At 39.9% G+C, this 27,476-nt stretch overlaps 1 protein-coding gene across 1 annotated transcript; it reads right to left on the minus strand.

The window, feature by feature from the left end:
• Nucleotides 1-8,471: 8,471 nt before the first annotated feature.
• Nucleotides 8,472-19,425, minus strand: ing3 (inhibitor of growth family, member 3). Its single transcript, XM_062994724.1, has 12 exons — nt 19,314-19,425; nt 19,099-19,170; nt 17,570-17,670; nt 16,829-16,894; nt 16,600-16,696; nt 15,533-15,604; nt 15,287-15,403; nt 13,613-13,776; nt 12,655-12,845; nt 10,981-11,173; nt 10,697-10,735; nt 8,472-9,722 (listed from the first exon to the last, which is right to left on the minus strand). The coding sequence occupies exons 1-12, from the start codon at nt 19,339-19,341 to the stop codon at nt 9,606-9,608; spliced, it is 1,257 nt and encodes a 418-aa protein (XP_062850794.1). The 5' UTR covers nt 19,342-19,425; the 3' UTR covers nt 8,472-9,605.
• Between the last annotated feature and the right edge of the window lie 8,051 nt (nt 19,426-27,476).

A 27,476-nucleotide genomic window follows, 5' to 3' on the forward strand; every position in this document is an offset into this window, starting at 1 on the left:
TTTAAAACACTTTAAATAGAACTACTGGACTTTAACCGTGCAGTAGCGGACCACACACACAACCACATAGCCCCCCCCCCCCCCCCAATGTTACTATTTTAGGTTATTTTCCCTAAAACTGCACATTCATTAAATCGTAGATACATTTTTAGAATTGTTAAGAGTTTTTCTTTCTGGACGAAGCGCATCATACACTCATTTATTCACACAGACATCCCCTACTACACTTTCCCCTCACGTACATGTAGGAAATACTTGTGGGAGTCTATACAGTGAGGTGAAATGTATACTTAACTGCCCATTTGTATATATTTTAGTGTGTATATGCAATTTTTATTTTGTAGGATAGATTTTGATAATATAGACAAATATTGCCAAAAGTCTGTTGATGCATGCTCAATAATCCTGGTACACAAATCCACAAAGTTGAATCAGTTTTGCTATTCAAGATGGGGGACGTTTGAAAGTAAATGTGTACCGCAAACCAACACACACGGACCAGTACTTAAGGTTTGACTCCCATCATCCATTGGAGCACAAACTAGGAGTCATCAGGATGCTGCACCACCGGGCGAACAGCATCCCCACAGACAGGAGAAGGCCCTGGGTGAACGTGGTTATCCCAACTGGGCATTCGTAAAAGCGGGAAAAATGCCCAAACGCGGCTTCAGTGGATCGAAGGGAGGAGAAGGACAACTGCGGTCTAAGCGCAAACCAGTGGTGATTCCGTATGTGGCTGGAGTATCGGAACAATTGAGACGGATATTCTCCAAACACCATGTTCCAGTTGCTTTCAAACCCAGAACACGTTATGCCAGAAATTAGTTCACCCTGAGGACCGGGTTCCTCGACACAAACAGAGTAACGTAGTGTATGCTGTTAGGTGCTGGGGAAACTAAACAGCCACTGGCGAAACGGATGGCCCAACATAGAAGATCAACCTCTTCTGGCCAGGACTCCACGATTTACACCCACCTGCAAGCCAGCGGCCACTCATTTAATGATGAAGATGTGCAGATCCTTGAAAAGGAGGAACGCTGGTTTGAATGGGGAGTCAAAAAGGCCATCTATGTGAAGAGGGAACGACCATCTCTGAACCGGGGAGGGGGCCTGAGAGTACATCTCTCACCATCTTACAATGCCGTAATAGGATCTATACCCCAATCATATGTGAAAGACACACATGACCATTGTAATTAATGGTCATTGTGGTTTGCATATGCACCTGATCACCGTTTAATATGATGTCGGCCCATCTTTAGTAGCTACAACAGCTTCAACTCTTCTGGGAAGGCTTTCCACAAGGTTTAGGAGTGTGTTTATTGTGTGAATTTCTGACCATTCTTCCAGAAGCGCATTTGTGAGGTCAGACACTGATGTTGGACAAGAAGTCCTGGCTCACAGTCTCCGCTCTAATTCATCCCAATGGTGTTCTATCGAGTTGAGGTCAGGACTCTGTGCAGGCCAGACAAGTTCTTCTACACCAGACTCGCTCATCCATGTCTTTATGGACCTCGCTTTGTGCACTGGTGCGCAGTCATGTTGGAACAGGAAGGGCCCATCCCCAAACTGTTCCCACAAAGTTGGGAGCATGAAATTGTCCAAAATCTCTTGGTATGCTGAAGCATCAAGAATTCCTTTCACTGGAACTAAGGGGCCGAGCCCAACTCCTGAAAGACAACCCCACACCAAAATTCCCCCTCTACCAAACTTTACACTTGGCACAATGCAGTCAAACAAGTACCGTTCTCCTGGCAACCACCAAACCCAGACTCGTCCATCGGATTACCAGACAGAGAAGCGTGATTCGTCACTCCAGAGAACACGTCTCCACTGCTCTAGAGTCCAGTGGCAGTGTGCTTTACACCACTGCATCCAACGCTTTGCATTGTGCTTGGTGATGTAAGGCTTGGATGCAGCTGCTCGGCCATGGAAACCCATTTCATGAAGCTATCTATGCACTGTTCTTGAGCTAATCTGAAGGCCACATGAAGTTTGGAGGTCTTGTTGCACAGGTGGCATCCCATCACGGTACCACGCTGGAATTCACTGAGCTCCTGAGAGCGACCCATTCTTTCACAAATGTTTGTAGAAGCAGTCTGCATGCCTAGGTGCTTGGTTTTATACACCTGTGGCCATGGAAGTGATTGGAACACCTGAATTCAATTATTTGGATGGGTGAGTGAATACTTTTGGCAATATAGTGTATGTAGTAACAAACACAAATGTATTCAAACACAAATGAAAGAAGTTAGTACTTGCTAAACTGTCCTTGGCAAGTACAGCTTGACCAAACTGTTGTTCCTGCTGCTTTCAGGCCATTTAGAGATTTTCCTTATCTATTTCTTATCATTTGTTTAAATGCATCTTGTGAAATTGCACACTTGTTCATAGGTAACAGCTTGATGATCTGAAACATACGTGTGACATATATGCAAAAAATAGTGATGGGAAAAATACTATAAGTTATTCACGTAATACAGTTCAAACATTACACAATATTGTGTTCACAATTATTAAAAGTAACAGGTGAGGTTATCATGATTGAGAATTAATGGCGAATCCATCAAAGGTTCAGTCATGCAACCAAAAATAGGTTGTGGTTGACATTTCAGCAGTACTAGGAAAACCACTGTCACATAACACAGTCTGTCACTGCATCAAGAAGTGCAACCTGAAGCTCTGTACACAAAGAGAAAGCCGTACATCAATTCTTTGCAGAAACGCCACATAATTATCTGAGCCTGATGTCATTTCAGACAGTTTTAAAGACAGTGGTAAACTAAGTATTTCTTCAAGTAAAATATAATAAAACAAGAATCTGTGATTTGTGAGTTTTCACTGATCAACTTTACCGTATTTTGTAAATATAAACACATTTAGAATTTGATGCTTGCAACACGCTCCAAAAAATACCTGTTTACCTTTTCTATTAATGAGATTCAAATGACTTTGGGCCCAGAAAACTTGGAGGTGTTTCTGCTTAGAATTGATGAACAGCTTTCTATTTGTGTAATAGAGCTTTGGGTTACATTTCTTGATGCAGTGGTAGACTGTGTTAAGTGACAATGGTTTTCTTAAAGACTCTCAAGCACATGTGGCTACACTTATTACAGTATCATGGCATTTTTTTATACAATGCCATCGGAGAGCTCAAAGGTCACGATTTCTGTTTTGCCTTACACAGGCCGAGATCTCTCCAGATCCCCTGAATGTTTTCACAGTATTATGAACAGTATATGGTAAATAAAATTAATTACTTGCAATCTTGCTGTCACAAACCTCTGGGCCCGTAAATCTCTAAATAGGTAAGACAGTGTACATTTTAAATGCTTAATGCTTCCCTGTTAGCATAACTTCTAATATTATTTAATTGTTATTTGGAATCTCAGCATTACATAATTACATGCAGTAGTCTTTGGGGCACTCACAAACAGGGGTAGCTGTACCTTTCAGCTCAGTTATGGGGTGTTTCCCGCCATTAGGAAGGGAAGTACTATTCCTAGAGCTAGAGCAGTGGGTTAGTATTGTATTGTCCTTTATGGTTTCCTGCCATGGATTACTATGAACATTATTGGTTAATGCTTAGAAGTAATATTTGTAATAGTGCTTAGTAGTAATAGCACTAGTGATTTAAAGTGTTATTAAAGTTACTGTAGTTGGATAGGCCTTAAGGTGGGGCTGAGGCTATTTTAAGGAGGTGGCACCTAGAGCCAAGTCTGTTTATGCCACAGAGGAAGCAGTCCATAGAGATCCTTGGGCCAGATCCTGTAATATAGCCTGGATTGTTAGCAAGCCTACTAGAGCAGTTTTTCTTTCTTTCTTTTTCATGTACTAACTGTAAATGCTTGTACCTTCAAATAGGAAAAAAAATCTAATAAATGCTGTTTTGGACACTGCTGCTTGAAAATCTGTCTGAGTGAACTTTCTGCTACTGCCACCCTAGTCAACCAGTTAATACAGTACTTGAATTAAGAAATAATCTGTTTGAAGTTTGGTAAGTTGATTGATGTTTGGCAAAAGGTGGTAAGTCACTAGTCTTTTTTTGTAAACAGTGTTTCTTTGGTGGATCCTGCTTTTATTCCTTCACCTGTTACCAATTTACCTATTTGATTGCAGACAGGATGATCCTGAGATATTTCATGTTTTATCTGCTCAACTTCATTTCATTTATTAATAAACATCCATTCCTGCATTTCAGGCCTGCAACACGTTCCAAAAAAAGTTGGGACAGTAAAGCATTTACCACTTTGTAATGTTGCCATTCCTTTTCACCACACTTAAAAGATGTTTTGGCACCGAGGATACCAAGTGATTTAGTGTTTTTACGACGTCTTAAGATGTGCAACAGTACAGGGTCGTCATTGTCGCATTTTTTGTTATAAAATCCTCCACACATTCTCTATTGGGGACAGGTCAGGACTGCAGGCAGGCCAGTCCAGTACCCGTACCCTCTTCTTCCGCAGCCATGCCTTTATAATGTGTGCAGCATGTGGTTTTGCATTGTCTTGCTGAAAAATGCATGGACGTCCCTGGAAAACATGACGTCTTGAAGGCAGCATATGTTGCTCCAAGATCTCAATGTACTTTTCTGCAATAATGCTGCCATCACAAAAGTGTAAATGACCTTTGCCAAGGGCACTGACACAGCCCCATACCATGACAGACCCTGGCTTTTGGACTTGTTGCTGATAACAGTCTGGATGGTCCTTTTCGTCTTTGGTCCAGAGCACACGGTGTCTATTTTTTTCTAAAAAAGACCTGGAATGCTGATTCATCTGACCACAATACACGTTTCTACTGTGCGATGGTCCATCCTAGATGCCTCAGAGCCCAGAGAAGTCGACGCCGCTACTGGAAATGGTTGACATAAGGCTTCTTTTTTGCACAGTAAAGTTTTAAGTGGCATTTGTGCATGTAACTCTGTATTGTAATGCTTGACAAAGGTTTGCCAAAGTAATCCCTCACCCATGTGGTTATATCAGCTATTGTTGAGTGGTGGTTCTTGATGCAGTGCCGTCTGAGGGATCGAAGATCACAGGCGTTCAGCTTTTAAACATTTCAATAATTTTCTCATGCATTTGTTGACAAACTGGAGATCCTCTGATCATCTTTGCTCATCAAAGACTCAGCCTTTCCTGGATGCTGCTTTTGTACCAAACCATAATTACAATCACCTGTTGACATCACCTATTTGGAATCACATCATTATATAGTTTTTTCACCTCATTACTAGCCCTAAATTGTCCTCGTCCCAACTTTTTTTAGAATGTGTTGCAGGCCTGAAATGCAGGAATGGAGGTATATTAACAAATGAAATGAAGTTGAGCAGATAAAACATGAAATATCTCAGGTTTAAACTGTCTGCAATCAAATAAAAGTCAAAGTAAATGTGAGGAACACTGCATTTTTATTTTATTTGCATTTTATATACTTTTTCTGATTTGTGGTTGTATCATTCTATTTAAGAATATTCTATATTCCTTTCACTCTTATTGTTCTTTTGTCCAAACTTTTTTGAAGTGTGCTGCAGCCATACATTCTAAATATGTCTATAAATACATACATAAGCTCAGATTTGCTAAAGTTTAGCTTTAAGTGATGAGATAAAATGCCTGCCAGACATGCAGAAATGCAAGCTGAATGTCTAAAGGAGTTAGTGACAGGATGAGCTGAGTATCGCTAGCCTAGGAATAGTAAGTAAAGTTATGTGAGAATATGACTTCATCAAGAGACTGGCATACAGGGGAAAAGGAGCAAGTACTGAACCTAGCCAGACTCTGAGTTTACACTCTGTCACAGACATGATTGTCCCTGTGGTTAAGAAGCAAACCACAGCCATGCTGAGCAGATTTCAAGGCTGGTGGGATTGGATAGTACAACTGTGTGACTTAACATGTCTAAGTTGGATGTCACATGGCTGGCTGGGAGCATATTGAAGCCTACTGCAGCGTTTAAGCATCTCATTTAATATGCAGCAAAACCACTTTCTGCTGGCAGTGCCACTGCTCAGCTCGTTTGAGAACACCACAGTACTGACAGTTTATTCACATGGAGTTTTGTATAAAGCTTGGGTAACCGTCATCATTTGGAGTATTCTCAGCATAAAGGAAGTGGGTTCATGAAACTTTTTGTCAGTTATTAGGTGAATAAAAAGAGCTATGAAGCCACAACAAGCAATACCAAAGCTTCTTCTCTAAAATACAAACCCAGTTTCACCAGTTTACAGTTCACTAGTTGCCACGCTGCATTTTTTTTCTTCATAGTGTCATAAACTTGTTTTAAAGTTGAATGGAACAGAGACAATTGGTTTCTCTTTGTCATGTCTGTGCTTCTCTTCTGAATACATCATATAAACGGCAGTGCTTTAAAAATGTCAGTGGCAGACTGGGTCAAATTTCAGTCAGTCTGAACTTTGAGCGCAGCAGCAAGCTGTAAAAACTGAGCAGCAAAGCGGTAATTGTGATGTGCGCGATGCTCAATGTAGCATAGCAGCAGGTATCCATAGAAAACGATGGCAGAGCCAATACAAATTTTTTTTTTTTTTTTGCTGAGTATCATAATTGCCACCTGGATAACTGAGAGGTAAAGAAGGGTCAGAAGTGATTATCATTTGTCGCCCAGGTGGGGCAGCGGGATATTCACGTCTCTGCTAGGTCGGGATAACCGGACTATGTGGGTGGGGTCTTTAAACACTGTGTAAGGACCCTGATTGGCAGATAGAGAAGCGCCTGTGCATAGGTGAAAAAGGGCTCCGCTAAGGGCTGCACACGGGTCGTCGGTGTGAGCAGCAATATACCCACCTCGACTGCAATCAGGGATAGGGGTGGGCAATATAATATCGTTCACGATAATACTGGTATAGTTGTAAATTCAATATGATTTTTGCCATATCGCGATTTTGATAGCAAACGCGCGTCACTCGCTCCCAAGCGCGTAACAGTGAAATAATGGACAGAGAGTAGTACCGGAGTTAGCACAGAGGATGAACTAGTCCCTAAAAGCCGAGCTACATCACTAGTGTGGAAGTTTTTCAGGTACTGCAGGTCAGACTCCAAACAAACGACTGTAATTTGCAAAACGTGCAAAAATACTGTAACGACAAAAGGTGGCAACACATCACATTTATTTCACCACCTGAAGCAAAAGCACCCGCGTGAGTACAAGGAGTGTCAGTCACTGCGTGAGTCCGAGAATGATGTGAGGCCAAAAACTGTGTCAGTGAACAAACATAGAATACACAGGTTACCATCTGAGAACTTTTAAAACACAAAAGCGCTAAACGGAACGCTTTCCTTCGCTTATCAGCATGGAAACTGAATCACTGAGTCAATGAGTCAGAAACGACTCTTTTCAGACAAATTATTGATTGGAATCGAATCAGAAAACTGTGCTCTTATCTGTGGTAAAACTTCATTCATTTTTGATTCTTTATTTACCTCATTGTAATGTCACTGTGTGATGTTTTTTTTTGTCATAATTGTTATTGCTGCTGCGACACCATAATTTCCCTACAATGTTTTGTGTTTTTAAGAGAACTTATAAACATTATAAGGTAAAATACGGGCGGTGGCCTGCCACTGTACTTTAAGTTTACATTATATCATATCGTATCGTATATTGCCACTTCTCAACAGAGATATGAGGTTTTTTTTAGCCATATTGCCCAGCCCTACTGGAAGTGATGCTTAATTTAATGTACATTTAGTAACATTGGTACCTTAGATTTACTGACTGTCTGCAAAACAAAGGTGTTTTTAAAATAAACTTTTTAAGAAAGTGTTCTTATATATCACGAGCGAATATCGTTATCGCAAAAATATCCCAAAATATCGTGATATTATTTAAAGGCCATATCGCCCACCCCTAATCAGGGATCCCTCAGCAGCGGAAGACAAATTGACTACGCTAAATTGGGGAGAAAATGCATAAATAAAATAGAAAAAAAAGAAGTGATCATCATTTCACTGTCCTGACAGCATTATCATGAACAGGAATGCACAGCAGCAAAATACACTAGCACTACTGCTGAAAGCAGTGCTATTGGTTGGTTAAGCGTCTGCACAGATATGATCAACTATGGCTGAGGGGGATGGCTGAACAGCCTAGCCATTAGGGATGCACTTGTCAGTGTGGTCTCGGTGACTGTGCCAAGCCAGGATAAAACAACGAGGTTTGCCAAATCAGGTATTCAGACCAGAATGATCAGCTGTGTCGACACCTGAACACGGGAGCAGGACACAGGTCTAGAATACAGTGTAGTTACAACTGGATATAGTACAATATAGGATCTTGTAAAGAAAAGATTGAAGTAATACAGATTTATATTTGATGTCTGAGGTGTGGTCCAGTGTGGATTTTTAAAGAGCATTTTGATTGGTAGCTGCTCTTCAACATACCATTCACTAATAATACTTTTTGATGTGTTTTTGAGAAACTCAGTATAGATCAATACACCAAAAAAGCAAAAATAGCAAAATTGATCATTTTATTGTTTTTTTTCCCCATCTGAAAACCTTGAAATCATTAGTTCAGTGCACTACAAGCTTGACATTCACACACATCTTCACACCACAAACACAAAACCCCAATAATCACTTTGTTCTGACTACAGCACACCTGGCAGCACCTGGATTTATCCCCAATGACATGCTCATGGGTGTACTTGCAGCTTATCAGTAAGAATGCAACATTTGTGTTGCCTTTTAATTCAATCGACATATAACACTAGCTGTGCAAGAATTTCTGCTTTCATGTGGACAATCAATTATTCAGACACAATTATTAAAAGTGCACAAATTCTTTTTAAGGAGGTGATGTGGTGAGATTACACAGAATGAGGCACAACTAAACACACCTACTGTAGTGTTTTCCAGATATTTCTGCTAATAGAGCAAAAGTGTACATGGTGTTATAGTGTTTTCGTGCTCCTAATAAGTATGAACTGATGTATCAGCTCACTGTCGAGCCTAGTGTAAGATTAAAATGCATGTCAGAGCATGGAAACAAAAATTGCAGTGCATGGGCAATCTAAAAGTGAGTCTATGAAATACACCAAGGCTGCCAGAACCACAAACTCCTTACTGGTACCCATCAACACCACTTTCCATTTTTGGCACCCTCTGAATTAAAGGCCTTGTTCAATATGCAGTTTTCATAGTCAAACACAGACTATATAGAGTACATTTCCAGGTCTGTCTATTGTCTTTGTAAATATGGATTAAGAAAAGTGAGTTGCACTAATTTGTGCTGAGGTCATGACCCCTACCATCATGCATGGCAGGCTCAGGAATGTCTTTGAGGGTCGGGCGCATCAGCAACCCTCGCCCTCTGATTAGGACGCTTCGAAGATAAAAATAGCTTGGCTCACGTATCATACACATACAGATTTCCAAGCACACACACAACAATACAGTCCTGATTTTTACATTGTCCGTCCGGACAGTATGAAGGAAACGGCAGATCACATTGATGAAACTTTTTTCCTAGTTTTAAAAAGAAAAAAGATGGTAGGCATCAGCCAGGAAACAGTTTTCAGTTCAGGTTAGGTTTTTTTTCTTCCTTTTTATTGGGTAGGGGGGTTTGGCTTGGCTCAAGGATGATGACTATTTATGCCTGCTTCCTCTTCTCTTCATGGCTGCTGTACACTGTGGGCAGTACCACTTTCCTTTGGGTGCCTCAGTCAAGCCCACACAGCCGTAATGAAACCACTCGATCGGACACTGCAAAGAAAATCAATAGTTTAGATAAATGTGTGTCTTTATTTCATATTTTTTACAGTGGCTACACAAAAGTGGCATCATTTAAAGCGGTAAATTACACTAGGTCACCACTTCTGGGATCTAGGGTTTGAATCCTTAGCAATGCTCTTGGCTGGATGAGCATCTACATATAGACATGCGGACCCATGATGGACTGGCGTCCTGTCTGGGGTGTGTTACAGCATTGTGCACACTAATCCTGGGGCAAATGGACACACTACGGGTCTGTCTAAAAACCTAGTGAGGCTGCCTGAATTCTTAAATGCCTCAAAACGCTTCAATCTAAAGTGCCTTATTTCTGACTTAAAAACATGCGAGCATCCGATGCTTCTCTAGCAGTGAAGGCAATTCCAGCAATCAGGGCGGCACAACGTTTCTCACAAAAAATACAAATATGGCGGATGAATGCGGAGCAACAAACAAAGTTCTTTTTAAATGTAAATAAATTCTCACTGATTTTTAATTTGTATAAAGGTGTATGAGTGTAATTTTTTGTCAGTGACGATTAACGGGACACGAAGTACACTGGTACACGAATGGAGATGTTAGCTGGCATGCTGGCAGGTTGTGCCACCTCAGGCCATTGGTTTTAATGGCCTGGAACTAAATGTGTTAGCCCAGTAAGTGAAGCTGTGATGACGTAATCGTTGTCTAAGTAGTGTGTCCAAAAAAAATCATTGCATTATTAGAATCCCCTCTACTTAGGCAGCTGATTAGGTAGCAGTAGGCAACCAGGCAGGTCACTAGGTTTTCAGACAGCCCCTTAGTGTCAGATGTTGATCTAAACACATCAACATATCTACAAAGTGTGTTATCGGTGTTGTCTGATATTATATAAAAGTTCAACTAGAAGCAGCATCTCATATAAGGACAGAATGAAGAACAATGTGAATGTGTGAGTGTGTGCACATAAGTGAGAAAAAAAAGATTCTTACATCCTGGTTATCACAGCCAACCATCTCACCGTAAGACACCTGCAGACAGAGAAAGAGATTTTTAAAGAAACCTTAAAGACATGACCCTAACTCTTACACAGACAAAACTGGCCAATATGTTTTCACTACAGTATTCATAACATGAGTAAAGATGTGCATGTAATAGCTTAATAAAGAAAAAAAAAATCTAAAAAATCTAATTACTGCTTTACAGTCATGGGTCAAATCTAAATGACTGAGCAAAAGCAATGTGAAAGCAAGTTATGTGAGAAGTAAGTGAGTACCTGGTTACAGATACAGTAACGAGGCTCGTTGGGGTCGTAGGTCCAGTCCACTTGGCCACTGCTGTCACTCTCTGGTAGCACTGCCGTCTGCTGAGAGAGTTCGTGGGCCAGAGCTGAAGAGGATGAGCAGGATGACAGGGAGGAAGAGGAGGAGGATGACGAAGACTGGTGGTTGGAAGACTTGTTGTTAGATCTAAGATACAGAGAACAAGAGAAAGAAAGAGCAAAAGAAAGAGATTTTAAAATCAGTTCGTTCTCACTTACAGTACATAGAGCTGCAAGACCATGCATTTTTTTAAATCTTTCATCAGCTCATAAAATAATACTCAATTGAAATCTTAGACTTTATCAATGCAAAATTAAACATACTGCATCATGGCCATTTGATTCATCAACCTTATTCTTTTTGTCTTTTATAAATGGCCATTTTGTCCTGACCCAAAATAAAATTCAGTAGTTTACACTCATTTTTCCTTCTTTGCAACCTAGAATAAAAGTCTCCTTTGTAATGGCTTTATCAAAGCAGTTGAACAGACATTGTATGATCAAAAACAGTTTTAAACAGTGCATGAAAGCATGAAAATACATTTATTTTGGCTACAGAAAGGGCATTCTTAATAAACTTCTGGATTTAAAACTAATGTAAAGGCACTTTTTCACAGTGCAGAATTCTCCACTGCAAGTCACCTGTTCTCTTAACTAGTGGTGGCTTGTAAAGTGATCTCCATTCTGGTGTTTTGTCCCAAGTTTGAGAACAGTGAGCTAAGGGGTGTCAATCTTGTTGTCTAATGTCCTTTTATTTAGAACTTTTACACAGGACCGGTATAGCTGTTTCCCACTTATGGTGCTTAAAATATAGTTGTTGTGTCATCAGAATTCCAGTTTGAGTGAGAGCACTAGTTCTGGAAAATCATCTTTACCATCAGAACTAGTCTCTCTTGTGCAATAATCTTTAATCGTTTTAGTTTCATCTACATAAGAGCAGCTTGCCATTTTCTTAAAAGCATAACAGTCACACGGTTAGATTTTATCCTCAGGGCCTCTGCTGTCTTTTTCTCATTTTCGAAGTCTGATCCAGCTAGGTCACATGTGTTTTTTTAAGATTACAGTCTTTGAGTGGAAAAGGGTCTGCTTAAGTGCAGGAAAGCCGCAAGACGTAATGTCCAGGCGTGCTTCGCAGACTAACGGCTCTTGCAAAAGCCAATGTAAAGAAGTTGCTGGTCCTTCCCTTCATATATTTAAAAACAGACTTTAAAAACATTTGCTTGAAATCCCTTCAGTGTAGCCAGATAAAAGAAGAAATGTAAGTAACTCAATGCAAGTGATCACATGAAATGTTTGACTGCAGTTGTTACTGCCATGATTGACACAACCAGTTATTAGGTTTAGAGGGCAATCACTTTTTCAGATGGGTAATGTAGATTTTAAATAAATCTTTAATAAATGCACTGACCATTTTGAAGCTGCATTTTGTGTTTACTCTTGTTTACTTGAAAATCTAATATTAATATGAGTTGCAACAAACTACAAAAAAAATTGAGTGAAGGGCAAATACTTAATCACCATATAATGACACACGACATTATGACCAAGGAAGGTTGGAAACATATCCTTGTATGCTTATTACATAAAAGGAATAAGTTAGTCCTCCATAAAAGTGTGTTTGAGTCATACTTGTTCTTGCGTCCTGTGCGAGAGTCTGAGCTGTTAGTGGTTGTGAGGCTCTGTGTGAGAGTGGACGCCAGAGTTGAAGAAGAGTAGGTAGAGTTCTCTCTGCTCATGGCAAACTCTCGACCAAGGAAGTCATTATTCTTGATGGCCTCATAGCTCGCCTTCAAACTGGACGTCCTCCTGCCCTCCTTCATCTGTACCACACAAAGAAAGACACAGAGCCATAAGACATTTGATGTAGGTTCAATATTCTGTATCAGAGATGTGTTATTAGGCTGTATTGCATTTGCATTTAACCATTTAACAGTCTGCTTCTTGCTCCACCAATACATTTACTTTTATCCAAAGCAACTGAGCAATTGAGGGTTAAGGGCCTTGCTCAGGGGCCCAACTGTGGCAACTTGGTGGTGGGGCTTGAACTGACAATCCTCTGATTACTAGTTCAGTACCTTAACCGCTGAGCTACCACAGTCCCAATACCATTCGCTTTGGTACACTTGGTCCCTGTTTGGGAGAGGTAAGCAAAATTAGCATGGGTACCACAAATATAAAAACGTACTGCACCACAGGGTACCGTGAAGTGGAAAGGGGCCTATGTAGTACCAGACTCCACAGTCTTCATGTTACTTCATGTTATCAGTGGTTTGTGGCTCATCCCACCTCGGTTCCTATTTTAGAGATACTTCAACTCAATCGTCTGGCCATAACAACACCCTTATTAATGTCACTCAGATCTTTATGCTGCCCATATGCGCAGAATTCAACACCTGTCACAACTGAGTAAAAGCACAAATGGCTTGAATTGTTGGTTGATTAATGTGTCACATTTGTCCAATTAATCAGTCAAATCTGAGAACTGAAAACACAGATCTTGTCTCAGTTACAAAAAATACACAAATACTGTAACAGAAAAATACATTAGTGAAAGACTTAGTTAAGAAGTAGTGGGGTCCTGTTTTACCTGTGCTGTGGCCTGTACTGCCTGGGCTGCTGCCATACTGATGGCACCTGCACCGGCGGCCGGACCCGCAGGCAGGGAGCTCAGGTTGTAGGATGATAGCGTCTGGGATGAATTCACATTGTACACATTGTTTGGTGTTGAGGAGGTGCTGTTCACTCTGCAGCCTATAAAACACACACAATTAGATGTTGCAAAATTCATACACTTCTGAGGTAGGTACAACAGTAAATGTTGTGTCATTTTAGGCTGCATTTACATGATACGCTGCAAAATTGCTTCTGTGCTGGCTGTGCATAGTTTCCTATGGAGTTGCTGTGCTGGTTACAGCTCGGTTTTTACAGCTTGCTGCTTTGCTCAAACTTTTAAATGACTGACAGTTTGTCTTATTGGCGGCACTTTGAAAGGGTAGGCAGCAATTGTTGATAGGACATAGACAGAAGCAAAGTACAGTCAAGGCAGGGAGAAACAGGTTCAAACCGTTTCACAAAACCCTGAACTATTGTATTTCTCTTTAAGTTACAACCATGGCATTGTAGGAAAATACGGTGTGGCGATTAGTGAGCTGTGAAATATGGAGACAGGGTTTGTACTTTAGATTGCTATGTTGCATTTACTAATCCTAGAATCACTACTTGGGCCTTCGTAGCATTTTAATAAGATATAACGCACCCTTTCACATTTACAGCATGTAGCAAACATTTTTTTTCCAGAGTGACTTACAACTGTGACTGAATACAATGAGGGTCTGGACTGAATTAAATGAGGGTTAAAGGGCATAGCTTAGGGGCTGAACAGTGGCAACTTAAAGGTGGTGGGACTTCAGATTACTAGGCCACTCCATTAACTGCTGAGCTACCACTGCCCTAGCATTTGAAAGCCTTATGACTTTTCATGCCTCCAAATGACAATCATTACCAGAGCTTTATTGTTTTAAGCTACTATACATTTCATATACAACTGCATGTGAAAGGTCATACTTTTAATCAATGTTGTGTATTATTTAGAAGCTTGCTGCTCAATGGGACAACCTGCAGAAAGCCATTTTGCTGAGCATCATGTGAAAGACGCGAATGCTGCCCGAAAGCAGTATGCATCCAGCCTCAGTGAATGAAGTGCATCATGTGAAAACAGCCTTGAGCTGTGATTACACATGTGACTATGCATATGCAACTTCTAAGCATCAACATGACTACAAATTATATTCACAAGGGCGGATCAGCTTTAAAACCATTCAAGTAAGTAAGAAAAGTATCAAGCTGGAACCTACAAGAATTTTGCTAGAATAGAAAGACATGCATATATATTTGAACAAACAAAAGCAGATCTTTAATGTTTGTTAACTTGATTCGGTACCCCTCCTTATGACTGTGGCTGTGTTTTAGCCACCCCCATTACAAACGTGTATAAAATCAGTACTAGAAATGAGAAGCATTTGGCTTTGTAAAAACAGTATGGGGCAGGCCTTTTCCTTTTCCAGTCTGACAGTGCAAGGTCCATAATAATAGTTCAAAGAGTCTGGTATGGAGTAATACCAGCGGCTGTCCTCACACAAATGCTTACATATGTCACTTAGTACAAAAGTCAAGTGGAAAGGCTGTTATGGTCCACAAACTTCTGCCCAGTTGGTATATTCAAACATAAAACTGGCTATACACTGCATGTGTGTGCATTTACCTGGTGTGTTTTCTTTAGTGGCATCTGATGTGAGTGTAGAGAGCAGAGCTTCAGATTTAAACTTCTTCTCCGGCACATGCTCGGTACTGTGGTGAGCTGGTGCACTGTGCTTTCTCTCTGCAAACACAAACACACACACAAGTAAGGAACACAGAGGAGAAAACAACATGAGCATGTCTGCTAGAGAAAAAGCACACAATTTCAAATATAGTAATATTCAAATAAAATAGTCAAAGGCTGTCTTACTTTCTCCGGCTGCATGTGAGTGGACATGGTGGTTATTGACAGGCTGAGAGGGACTGTCCATTTCCAAAGATCCTATGAGAGGGCAAGACACATTGACCAAAGTTCAATATGATGGCCCATGTCTAAACTAAACAGCATTTGATAAAGTATCATTAATGGTTTGTTTATACTGGCAACTCTTTCCATCGGCACCTAATTAGGTGTAAGTGTATAGGATATTTATTTATTATAGTTTATTGTGATTTTAACGTCATGTTTTACACACTTTGGTAACATTCATGATGACAGGTAATTACTGGTTATACAAGATTCACCAAGTCTTTGATAGCAAACAGTCATGGACAATTTTGGATCTCCAATTCACCTCACTTGCTCCTATGGGAAAACACGGGGAGAACATGTAAACTCCACACAGAAAAGAGCCGGACCGCTTGCTGTGAGGTGTGAGGTATTGCTACCCACCGAGCCACCCCTAAACTTATAGGAAACAGCCACAAGTTTAAGAGCGTGAGGCGTCCAGGTGGCGCAGCAGGATGTTTCGCTAGCACACCAGTGCTGGGATTCTGAACTCTATCGGTCAGCTAGGCACCCCGTAGCAGGCACAATTGACAGCGCTTGCAGCAGGAAAAAACTGACCTCTGGTCTGCTGGGTGAAAAAAGTCAGGACTAAAATAGAGTGGGGCCCGTAATGCTGTATAAGGACCGTGGTTAGTAGCCCACAGAGTTAGTAGAACATGGTGTGACTACATGTGCAATTTGACCAAAGTATGGGCAAATAAGAAGGGGTCGATGGACTGCACACGTGTTGAAGGAAATGTGTGCCAGGCAAATATGCCATCCTCAGACATGATCAGGCTTCCAAGCAGTGGAGGACAATACATAATATAGTAAATAAAAAAAAAGAACTTGACCAACTGTACACATAATACCTATTTACTTGCAAACTTCCTAACACAGCACGATTAATTGACCAGTTCCTTGCTATTCTCTCTAATGAAAACGTTGAATGAATTTAATACTATGCATATGGTAGACGGCATGCTGGCTGACTGGCGGCTGTTACTTACGTCTCTCCAGGATCTCTGTGATGCCAGCATTGTCAGCCTCCAGCTCCATTTTAAATTTAGCCAGCTCCTGATCCAGTTTCCTCAAATGTCGATCCACCTGTTGGTACAATGAAGAGTCAGTTTAAGCCAACTGTTGGGGTCAAACACATTAATGAGGTTCTTCACTGCACAGTATATTTACAGTGAATGACCACCACCTTCTGGAGATTGAAGTGTAATGCATCCTTACCAGATCGTAGATTTGATTGGCTAATTGGACTTTTTCATCAGCATCTTCTAAAGCCTTATAATAATCCTAAGTGACACAAGAGAAAAGGGCAATTCAGATTTTCTGCTTGTGCTTGTATGCATTTTACATAACACTGATGACATGAGAAACCTTTACACGAACAAACAACTGTACAGCAAATGCATTACTATCTGTTACTAACATGACTGATATACTGTAGAAATTTAACAGAAATAAAGTGAACTCAATGAGACCAATTTTTTTCCCTTTTATTTTCATGGTTTACCAGCATTATATTCTGGTCAGGGTCAAAGCTGATTCAGCTCTGCCGGAATCACTAGGCGCAATGCAGTAACATGTTTTGGGATGACAGGATGCCAATCTCCCCCCAGATACAGCCAATCGTTCTGTATGCAGATGCCAGACCAGTCAATAACACCACTGGGGATTCAAACTCTGGATCCCAGCAGTAGTGGGCTAGTGTAGAATAACATTTTTATAGCCTCTGATTTAATCAGGACATGTTGCTGATACAAACATCACTAAAGACAAGTGAGATGATTAAAACACTCATCCAACAAGGCCTTATTCTGCCACCCAAGTTAATTTCCGAACATTAACTTGCATGAATGAAGCTTGCAGGACCAGAATAAAAGCAGCAATTAGGTTTAATTTGTGCATATTATTTTTTAATTTGTTCATATTATGAGCCAACGGTGTCCAGCTGCATCTTTTGGCTACCTTTTTAATCCCCTCCATCTGCTCCTCCCGCCATTCTGGTTTGTTCTTCTTAGCGTTGGCAAAAAAGTCATTAACTCTCTGCTCCAGCTGGTCCATTGCATCTAAAAAGGCAGATCACTGGTTAGTATGTGCAAGTGGATGTGTGTGTGTGTGTAATTAAAGAGTGTGGTGCTACTAACACAAAATGAGCTTCACTTATAGCTTTTAACTATACTTATTACTTTTTTTTTTAAAACAAATATTGGGTCACTTTAGTGGGTAATAAAGCAAAAACATCATAAAAAGTAAATAAAAAGCATTTTGTAATTCACTTCTGGCCCCCGTCTAAAAAACCTTTATGACCTCCAACAGCAGTATCAGTCTGGCTTCTAGGCAACACACTCCAGAGATGCAGCTCTTGCAGTCAAAGCAGCCAATCTATCATCTGTCCTATACTTCTTGACCCATCTGCAGCCTTTGACACTGTAAATCCCTCCTATCCAACCTTGTAATAACCAGTTCTACATGGCATTATCATGGCTGATTACTAAGTTCTGTCTTTAAAAAGTCAAAGTGGGGGTTGATTTCTTTCTTGTGTACCTAGGAATTAGGGTCTCCAATTGTGTGACTGTGAGGGTGTAGTTTTTTTGTTTTCCGTGTATTAGATGGTGTTTTTAAGTCTTAGAGCATCTAAGAATTTAAGCAGGGACCGAGGTCAAGATTTCCTTGCAGTAGTTTGAATTGTATCTCCCATGGCCTCTTAAGACAGCCATATCGCAATTTGCATCTTGGCATGTTTGGCAGGTATCTCATAAGGGATGTCTGCTAATCACCTGAAATTTAACCCCAGTAAGACCAGTATAATATATTATTATGGCTTCCTGTAATTGCCCACATTCAATTTAAAACTGATGATCGCCTACAAAGCCTAAAACCTACCTTAGAGCCCATTCTAAAGGCATATTACAGTTCATATAACTGGTCAATGCTTCTAAAGAGCGATTTGTATGTTAAAATTTTATATTAACAGAAAATACCATGCAAAAATTTAACTCAATACATGAACATTAATACAGTAAGCAACAAGGGGTGGCCTAGGCCCACTGCGACCCTGACCAGGATCTAGGGGTGGTGAAACATGTAAATGAAATTAGAATAAAACAAATTATAAGGGAATTGAGGTGCATGAATGTACATGATTTTAGCTTATTTTTATATACAATATTTTAGAGATTCCCTCTAAAGTATATACACTGAAATATAAAGTTTTAATCATGCTCAAAATAATGTAGTGGATGTTGAGATTTGAGATCACTATTAAACTACAAAATAAAAATATCGAACCCTCCCTAAATAGATGCATTGTTTACTTTTTTACTCTTATTTCCAGTCACTACAATCACGTTCCGTTCTTATGACAAAAGAAACTTTAAAAAGAAAAGAACATTTATTAGTATTAAAACGGTTTTTAAGTTCATGTCAGAATGAGTAAGAAGTTGGTGGTTGTGGAGTACAGTGATCTGACAGAAGCGCATGATCGCAGTGCTTACTCTGAACTTGCAGGTCCATCTCTCGCATTTCCGTAAACCTGTCGCGGAGATCCATGGGTAGCTGCTCGATCACTGCCACATAAGAAGAAAAAGCAGCGTTACTAGCTAGCCTAGCATGCTAACAGCCGCGCTGCTTTATTACCCAAACACCAACCAAGCGATACAATAAAACCATAATTACCAACACGAACCGAAAAAATAATATATATACTTACTCTCGAGGTAGTCCTCTAAGTACAACATGTTTAAAATGGGTAATATTCAGGGATTTACAGAAAGCGCAGAAAAGCTCAATATGGCGCCTACGGTCCCTGAAAACTGAAGGAAAAAAACAGACTGAAAAGGGGCAGGAACACTACTGCAAGGATGTGTGCGCTGATTGGCTGATGAGTACTTGCGCTGAACGGACTTTGTTGAAGAGGTTCGTGGTAGTTGTAGTTTATTTTAAATACCGCCTACAAATACGGAGCTTTGAGGAGGTCAATGTTTTTTCTGTTTCATGGGTAAGAATCTTTGTACGACGGCGTATCAGGGACACTGTAAAAATATTTTTAAGTTTTGATTTTGAGATTAAAGTCGTTTAAGTTTGGATTTCGAGATTAAAGTCAAAATATTATGAGCATAAAGTCGAAATATTATGAGAATAAAGTCGAAATTATTTCGAGATTAAAGTCGAAATGATAATGAGAATAAAGTCGAAATATTATGGCCAAAGAGTGTGCAGCCATCGCAGGCTTATCAGTTCAGAGAAGCACGGGTCTCAGTACCTCTAAGCCTATAACGAGTGTTATTGTGGTTATCCAATAACACACGATTATTTTTGGGTGGCTGTTTGTACACCTCCATCCACATGACATGAAGACTATACATGTCAATGCAATCATTTATAGCGATACCATACGGCTTTAGTTTATCATACAAGTCCATAAGACACAGACGCGAGTGTGCAGGTGGCGCACGTTCCTCTAAATAAACCCAGTTTATTGCAAAGCCATTTCATTGTCCTTATACTAATAACAAACTGGTGCTGATGTGCAGGAGATTGGGGATTTCTTTATTTGTGAAACCGATATAAAAGTATAACAAATCATGAACATCCCTCATTTTAACACAAGGAGGTTGCTATGGCCATAATATTTCGACTTTAATCTCGTAATTATTTTGACTTTAATCTCGTAATTATTTTGATTTTAATCTCGTAATTATTTCAACTTTAATCTAGTAATATTTCAACTTTATTCTCATAATATTTCGACTTTAATCTCAAAATCGAAACTTATACGACTTTATTCTCAAAATCGAAACTTAAAAAAATGTTTTTCTTTAAAGTGGCCCTAATACGCTGTCGTATTCTTTGGGTTTATGGTGGTTGTATGATACATTATTTTAAAAACATGAGAAACCTGTCAGTCCCTTACACTTACCCTCACCACAATTTAACAGTTATAGTTCTTATTGTTGCTAATTTGAAAATAATGTTTAAAATTTCTTTTATTTTTATGTTTTTTTCGGTAAAGTGTCATGATACTGTAAGTTAGTAAAAACCTTAAGTTAAAGAAAACATTCTCCACATTTTCATACTTTTTTTGTTAACATTGGTTATGTACTAAACAGATGAACATTTTCCAAACATATACAAGGCAGTGGATCTCAAAGTGGGGTCCAGAGATTAGTGGGGGTCTGTGTTGTGCTGTCAGGAGGTCTGCAATCATAACAACGTTTTTGTCTAAACCATAATAACAGTTAAAATAAGCATGTAGAAAGCATTTATATGACACTAGGTAGTCACACACATCTTATCAGATACTGAAGTGTGGAGTCACCGTCTATTTCTAAATATTAGAATTAGCAAATATTTAAAACTGTCAAACTATAAAAATAGGCATTTTATTAATCATACAGTGCACTAAAGCATTAGTTTCCTATTAATACAGGTAAACTATTTTGAGACCAAAATATTGTACTATAACACCAATTCAGTTGTGCTTAGAAAGTGATTACCATTATGTCTCTTTCTATTGCTTCACAATTAAAAGGGAAAAAAGTTGATCAATTAAAATGCTAGGTGACCTAATGTTGCATGTTATAGTCATATTAGTTACTATATTCACTTAGGGCAGCACGGTGGCTAATTGGGTAGCACTGTCGCCTCACAGCGAGAAGGTCCTGGGTTTGATCCCCGGGTGGGGCGGTCCAGGTTCTTTCTGTGCGGAGTGTGCATGTTCTCCCCGTGTCTGCGTGGGTTTCCTCCGGTTTCCTCCCACAGTCCAAAGACATGCTGCTAGGCTAATTGGAGACACTGAATTGTCCCATAGTTACCTAGCCGCTGGGATGCACAGACCAGTGCATTGTAGTGCCGGTCCCAAGCCCGGATAAATAGGGAGGGTTGTGTCAGGAAGGGCATCCGGTGTAAAAACCGTGCCAAATGCCGACCCTGTAACCGAAAAACGGGACAAAGGCTGAGGAACAAGAAGAAGAAGAGTTATTGTATTTTACTTAATCAGAATCAGAATATCTTTATTGTAATTATACCAGGTAAAACGAAATTAAGGTGCAATACTCTCTAGTGTTATGAACAATAAACAATAAATTTAAAAAAACAGAATTTACAAAAATTACAGAACTAGAATTTACAAAAATTACCAAAATTTACAGAATTTACAAAGACAGCAATACAATAGAACACAAACCTGTTGTCATTTATAATAACAACAATAACAATAACACACAGCACTTCTGTCAGTTGGTGGAAATTGCACATAGCCCTAGTTGTAAAACGATATAACCTGAAATTGCACAGTCCCTTGTGTATAGTGAAATTGCACAGTCCCATGTGTATAGTGAAATTGCACAGTCCCATGTGTTTGAAAACACCCTAAATAGAGGTATTCAAGGTTCATACTGCGATGGGATACAAGCTATTTCTGAGCTGGTTTGTCCTTGTCCTGATAGTCCTATACCGTCTGCCTGATGGTAATAACTTAAACAGATGGTGGCCGGGGTGAGACTTGTCCATTACAATTTTGTAAGCTCTCTGAAGGCAACGTGACCTGTGTAGGTCCTCCAGGGTGGGTAGAGAGTACCCGATGATTTTCTCTGCAGACCTCACGATCCTTTGTAGTTCTTTTTTGTGTGCTGCAGTGCTACTGGAGAACCACACACAGAGGCCGTGAGTAAGGAAGCTCTCTATGGTGGAAAGATAGAAGGACACCAGCAGTCTCTGAAATGAGGTTATTTCCTCTGAGTGTCCTCAGAAAGTAGAGTCTCTGCTGTGCCTTCTTTATTAGTTCTTTGATGTTCACACCCCAGGTTAGGTCCTCCTCGATGTGAATACCCAAGAAGCGAAAATATGTGACCCTTTCTACACAGTTCCCATTGATGGTTATGGGTTGAATGACGTTCCTCACCTTCCTAAAATCAATGACCAGTTCCTTTGTCTTTGCCTTAAATGTACGAGGGATCTTTAAAAAGTTTCTGCACTTTTATATTTTGGTTGGAAACTGTGAGGGTGGGAGGAGTAGTAATTGGTCATGTCTGAGAGACTGAGAGAGAGCTTATAGTTGGTTTGTTGGTATGCATCGGAAGGTGACTAGAAAACTGATGTAATTTGTTTTTGAAATTCCTAATAAATAGGTTTTAAAAGTGCAGAAACTTTTTGAAGAACCCTCATATTTAACATACACTGCCTGGCCAAAAAAAGGTCACACACTCTAATATTTGGTTGGACCGCCTTTAGCTTTGATTACGGCACGCATTCGCTGTGGCATCGTTTCCACAAGCTTCTGCAATGTCACAACATTTATTTCTGTCCAGAGTTGCATTAATTTTTCCCGAAGATCTTGTATTGACGATGGGAGATTTGGACCACTGCTCAAAGTCTTCTCCAGCACATCCCAAAGATTCTCAATAAGGGTTCAGGTCTAGACTCTGTGGTGGCAAATCCATGTGTGAAAATGATTTTAAATAAATACTTTGATGTCACACACAGCGGCTTTAAAAGATTGGTAGTGGAAGCTGGGCTTGTTTTAGTTTAGAAGCTAACACAACGGCTAATCAAACAACAGAAATCAATGGCGGTAAAATACTAAGTTAAAATTACCATAAAGGAACTTGTGTCAGATGTATTGAAACAACTTTAGCCTAAAGAGGGCAGCATTGTAATGCTACTTTATTTACAAGCATCCCTCATATCACCTGTCTGGTCTACAAACAAAATAACAAAAACACCAGGTGAACAAAACAAGCTAGACCTTGAATGACCAAAACACTATTACAAACACAGCTGCAAAAGTGAATTGATAACTGACATAAAAATTACACAATGTATCCGTTTAAGAGGTCAAATAATGAACACTTACAAAAAATAAAACGATTAGTTATTGTTTAAAGGAGAAGTTATGACTATAGGGGTCATTCCTGGGATTGGGTGCCTTTTGGTCCAGTGGCGGTTCTAGACCATGTGAGGTGGGGGGGCCAGGCAGGGGCCAGAGGCTATGTTAGAGGGGCCAATTACTTTCTGCCCAATTGTGCATTGTGGGCGGTAAGAGGAAACAGTCGATATTCAATAGAATTCAACATTTTATTTATGCAGTTTTCAGTCTAAAAACCCCTTAAAACGGTCCGACTGGAAAATGTGGGTTACTTTGGTGTGCAGCTTTGTCGCCGTGTGTTCGCAAGAGTGGGGTGACTCACTCATTAGGGGGGCCGTAGGTAGGGTGGCCAGATTCATAGTAACAAAAAGGAGGACATTACACCCCAAAAAGCCGGACATTACACCAAAAAGACGGAAGTCATATTAGGAACAGGGGGACATGATACTGCAACACACATAATGAATCCAAAAACCCAAATTTTTGACCAATTTAAGCAAGAATTCTATATCAAATTACCGTTTTACTCACTAAATGTTGTGTCTACTTTTTATATTTAAGTCCGTTCCTCGCTGCCTCAAAAGTTTACTTGGCAAGTTTAATTGGCATTTTCACCGCGTTTCTGATCATGAGAGCTGAGTGACATCATCACTTGACGTTGGTAAGATGGCGGACGTAGTACGTACCGGTGTTGTGTGCATACTGCGTACTTACGTACTGAAAGTACGTACTTCTTTACCGGCCGAGTAGTATATACTTCCTCCAATCTAGTACGTACTCAGTAAGTATGCGATTCCGGACGCAGCCAAAGAGTGGGCAGGCGAAATTCAACCACCCAATCACAGACTAGCATTTAGAGGGCGGGCCTTCTCCGATTGGCCAGTGGTAGCTCTATATGGAGTCAAATGAGGCTATTAAACCAATGAAATACAAAGCATTTGTTCTGACATGTACCAGAACCAATGGCAAATAATATTGATCAAAAATGAAACCAGTTCGCTCCAAAAGGAGGATTTTTAAGTGTCCGTCCTAGCGTTGCGTGAATGGAGGACTGGCAGCTGAAAAGCCGGACTGTCCGGCCTAAAACCGGACGTCTGGCCACCCTAGCTGTAGGGGCCAAGCTGGTTGCCCCCCCCTAGAACCGCCACTGTTTTGGACCTTATAACTTTTTGAAAATTAAACTCTGTTTTTATTTGCTTTTCATGTTTTATTATAAAAAGGACATACTTATAAAAGGTTATACTTTTCCAAACTAATATTGGTCAAGCTCAAGCACACAAACTGTAGGTCTTATTAAAACATTTTTATGCAGTCTCTGACCCAGAATGTTCTCCCTGTTATGGACAAATGCATAACTGTTGTGTTTCTGTCTTTCAGCTGCACTTAAGGCCAGTGGCGGCTCCTGCCAAATCTCTCAGGGGAGGCAATTGTTGCGATGATGGCCAAGGTGACCCGTTCAATGGGTAAATTAAAGCTTAAATAATTAACATCTTAAGTCATCTGTCAGTTTGCCCTCACAAATAACTTTGAACATGGAGAGAGACCAGCTTTACCATTAATCATATAATGAAGTAAAGCATTCACACTAACAATTTAATTTAGTCTTTATCAGATAGCATTTTATTTTAGGTGCAGCAGATCCAGAATAAAGATTGGCATCAGGGCTGATGTGCAATGAATAAACAAGTACAATTAAACAATTGGGGAAATACAATAAGTGCAATCACAATTTAAAATTTACATTACTTACTTGTAATTTCCCCCCTTTGTAGATACTTGATGTTTAAATTTGGTCTGGGTGGCCCTAATTCTTTAGTTGCTAATTTATCCTGATTACACTATGAAGTTGGTCCGAACTGAGGTAATGGTAGTCATGGTGACGAGATCGCCACACCAGGTTACGTGTGACGCAAGCATGTAAGTGCGTGCTCTCCCGGAACCCATTCAGATTGTATTGCAGTGCCTACAGTTCGAAAAAAAGAGCCTTAACATGAGAGTCTATGAGAGCAATCCGGGCGATTTTCAATCAGACTGAAATAGCCCAAAAGGGGCGGTACTGTACGGAACACAACTCGACGCTGATTGGACTACGATATTCCGAGGCAAGACAGACTGTCCAGAACAGTCACAATTTCTTCCCTTTCGCCCTTTGGTGGTGCGTCGCCCGATTGCCCTAAGGAACGAGCCGCCCCTGCTTTAAAGGATGCACACATAATATCAATATTTCTGTTATTATTATAACCAAACTGAATAATAAAGCTATATAAATTACACATACACCTCATAGACACTGTGACGTCCACCCTGTTATGTATTAGGTTGTAACAGGGTGGACCATAACAGGGTGGACATTCGGACATAAAATTAGCCATTAGCTAGCGAGTGAGCAAAACCATGTAAGCATAAAAGGGAATTCAGACAAAGAATTGCTTTTTCTCATATATCCCATAACAGGGTGGACATGTTATGGTTGACCATATAAGACTTTTAGGATAAAATGTGGAAAAAACAACATTAAAATGAGGAGGTAGCCACCCATTTTCCACAGTTGTTTTCCCTCCAAAAATATCATATGAGCTCCAGGAAATGATGTCAGTACGTAAAAGAGTTCTTCATTTTAAGAGACGGTAGTAAGAAACAACAGGGTGGACGGTAACTTGAGGGACGTGTGAAAAACCCTTATAATCAGCAATAAAATGAAACTCATTAAGAAAAAAATCCAAGGTTTAGAGGGACTTAAGCAAACCTTTTAAACAGTATTAAAAGACTGAGATATTTTCATGATTAAACCTCATATATCCATCACTATATCAGAATGTACAGCACTCGGGACATGGGAATAATAAACCTCTGGTATGTAAGAGATAAAAACAGTATGTATACAGTATTTTTATTGGGGGGGGGGGGGGGGGGGGTAGAAAACATTGTGTTTAGTATTTGAAAGCGTTAATTATTTCAGTAAGATGTTTAGAAATTGTGTTGTTTAAAACTGACTTAATAAATACAATGATCAGTACTGGGGACACAAAAAGCACCGAATTATAGGAATGACCCATGTACATTATGTCAAACATGGGCAAAGCAAAATGCATCAGCGAAAGGATTAGTGTTAGCAGGAGGAAGCTCACTGATATGGATAGACAGGCATTAATTCATTTATTAAAATTTTAACGTCATGTTTTAAACTTTGGTTACATTAATGACAGGATCAATAGTTACTCATTACATAAGATTCATCAGTTCACAAGTTTAATGTCAAAACACAGTCATGGACAATTTTGTATCTCCAATTCACCTCACTTGCATGTCTTTGGACTGTGGGAGGAAACCGGAGCTCCCTGAGGAAACCCACACAGACACGGGGAGAACATGCAAACTCCACACAGAAAGGATCCGGACCGCTCCACATGGGAACTGAACCCAGGACCTTCTTGCTGTGAGGCAACAGTGCTATCCACTGAGCCACCGTGCCGCCGGATAGACAGCCATCACAAATCATTGGTTTCTTGCATTCCAGTGACAGCATTTTGACGATCGCGGACCTTTTAACTATTTCCATGAAATTCAAAGAAAAAGTACATTTTATGCCTTATTCATAAATTAATTATTCATTCATTCAGGGTAAGGGTCATTGTTTGTTCAATGCCCCATGCTAATTTTGTCTAACGGTCAACTAAACTGGTGGTTCTCATGGGGTTGAAATTTTATTTATAAATATACTCCTGTTTGACTGCTCACTTGAATGTAAGGGGTTTAACATTAATGCACATTCATTTAAAAAAAGTTAATATTGAAAATGTGCTGTCATTGATGTTAATATATTGTAATACTCGGCTGACAGCTTCTCCTGTGGATACACTTTTACTGGTTAAACATGAGTGACAGATGGGTTACAAGCCAGATCCATAAAATGCTTCATATTTAAAAAGTTATAAAAACATATACACATACATACACTGCCTGGCCAAAAAAAGGTCACCACCTGGATTTAACTAAGCAAATAGGTAA

The sequence above is a fragment of the Trichomycterus rosablanca genome, chromosome 1, assembly GCF_030014385.1.
Source record: "Trichomycterus rosablanca isolate fTriRos1 chromosome 1, fTriRos1.hap1, whole genome shotgun sequence".
Lineage (NCBI taxonomy): Eukaryota > Metazoa > Chordata > Actinopteri > Siluriformes > Trichomycteridae > Trichomycterus > Trichomycterus rosablanca.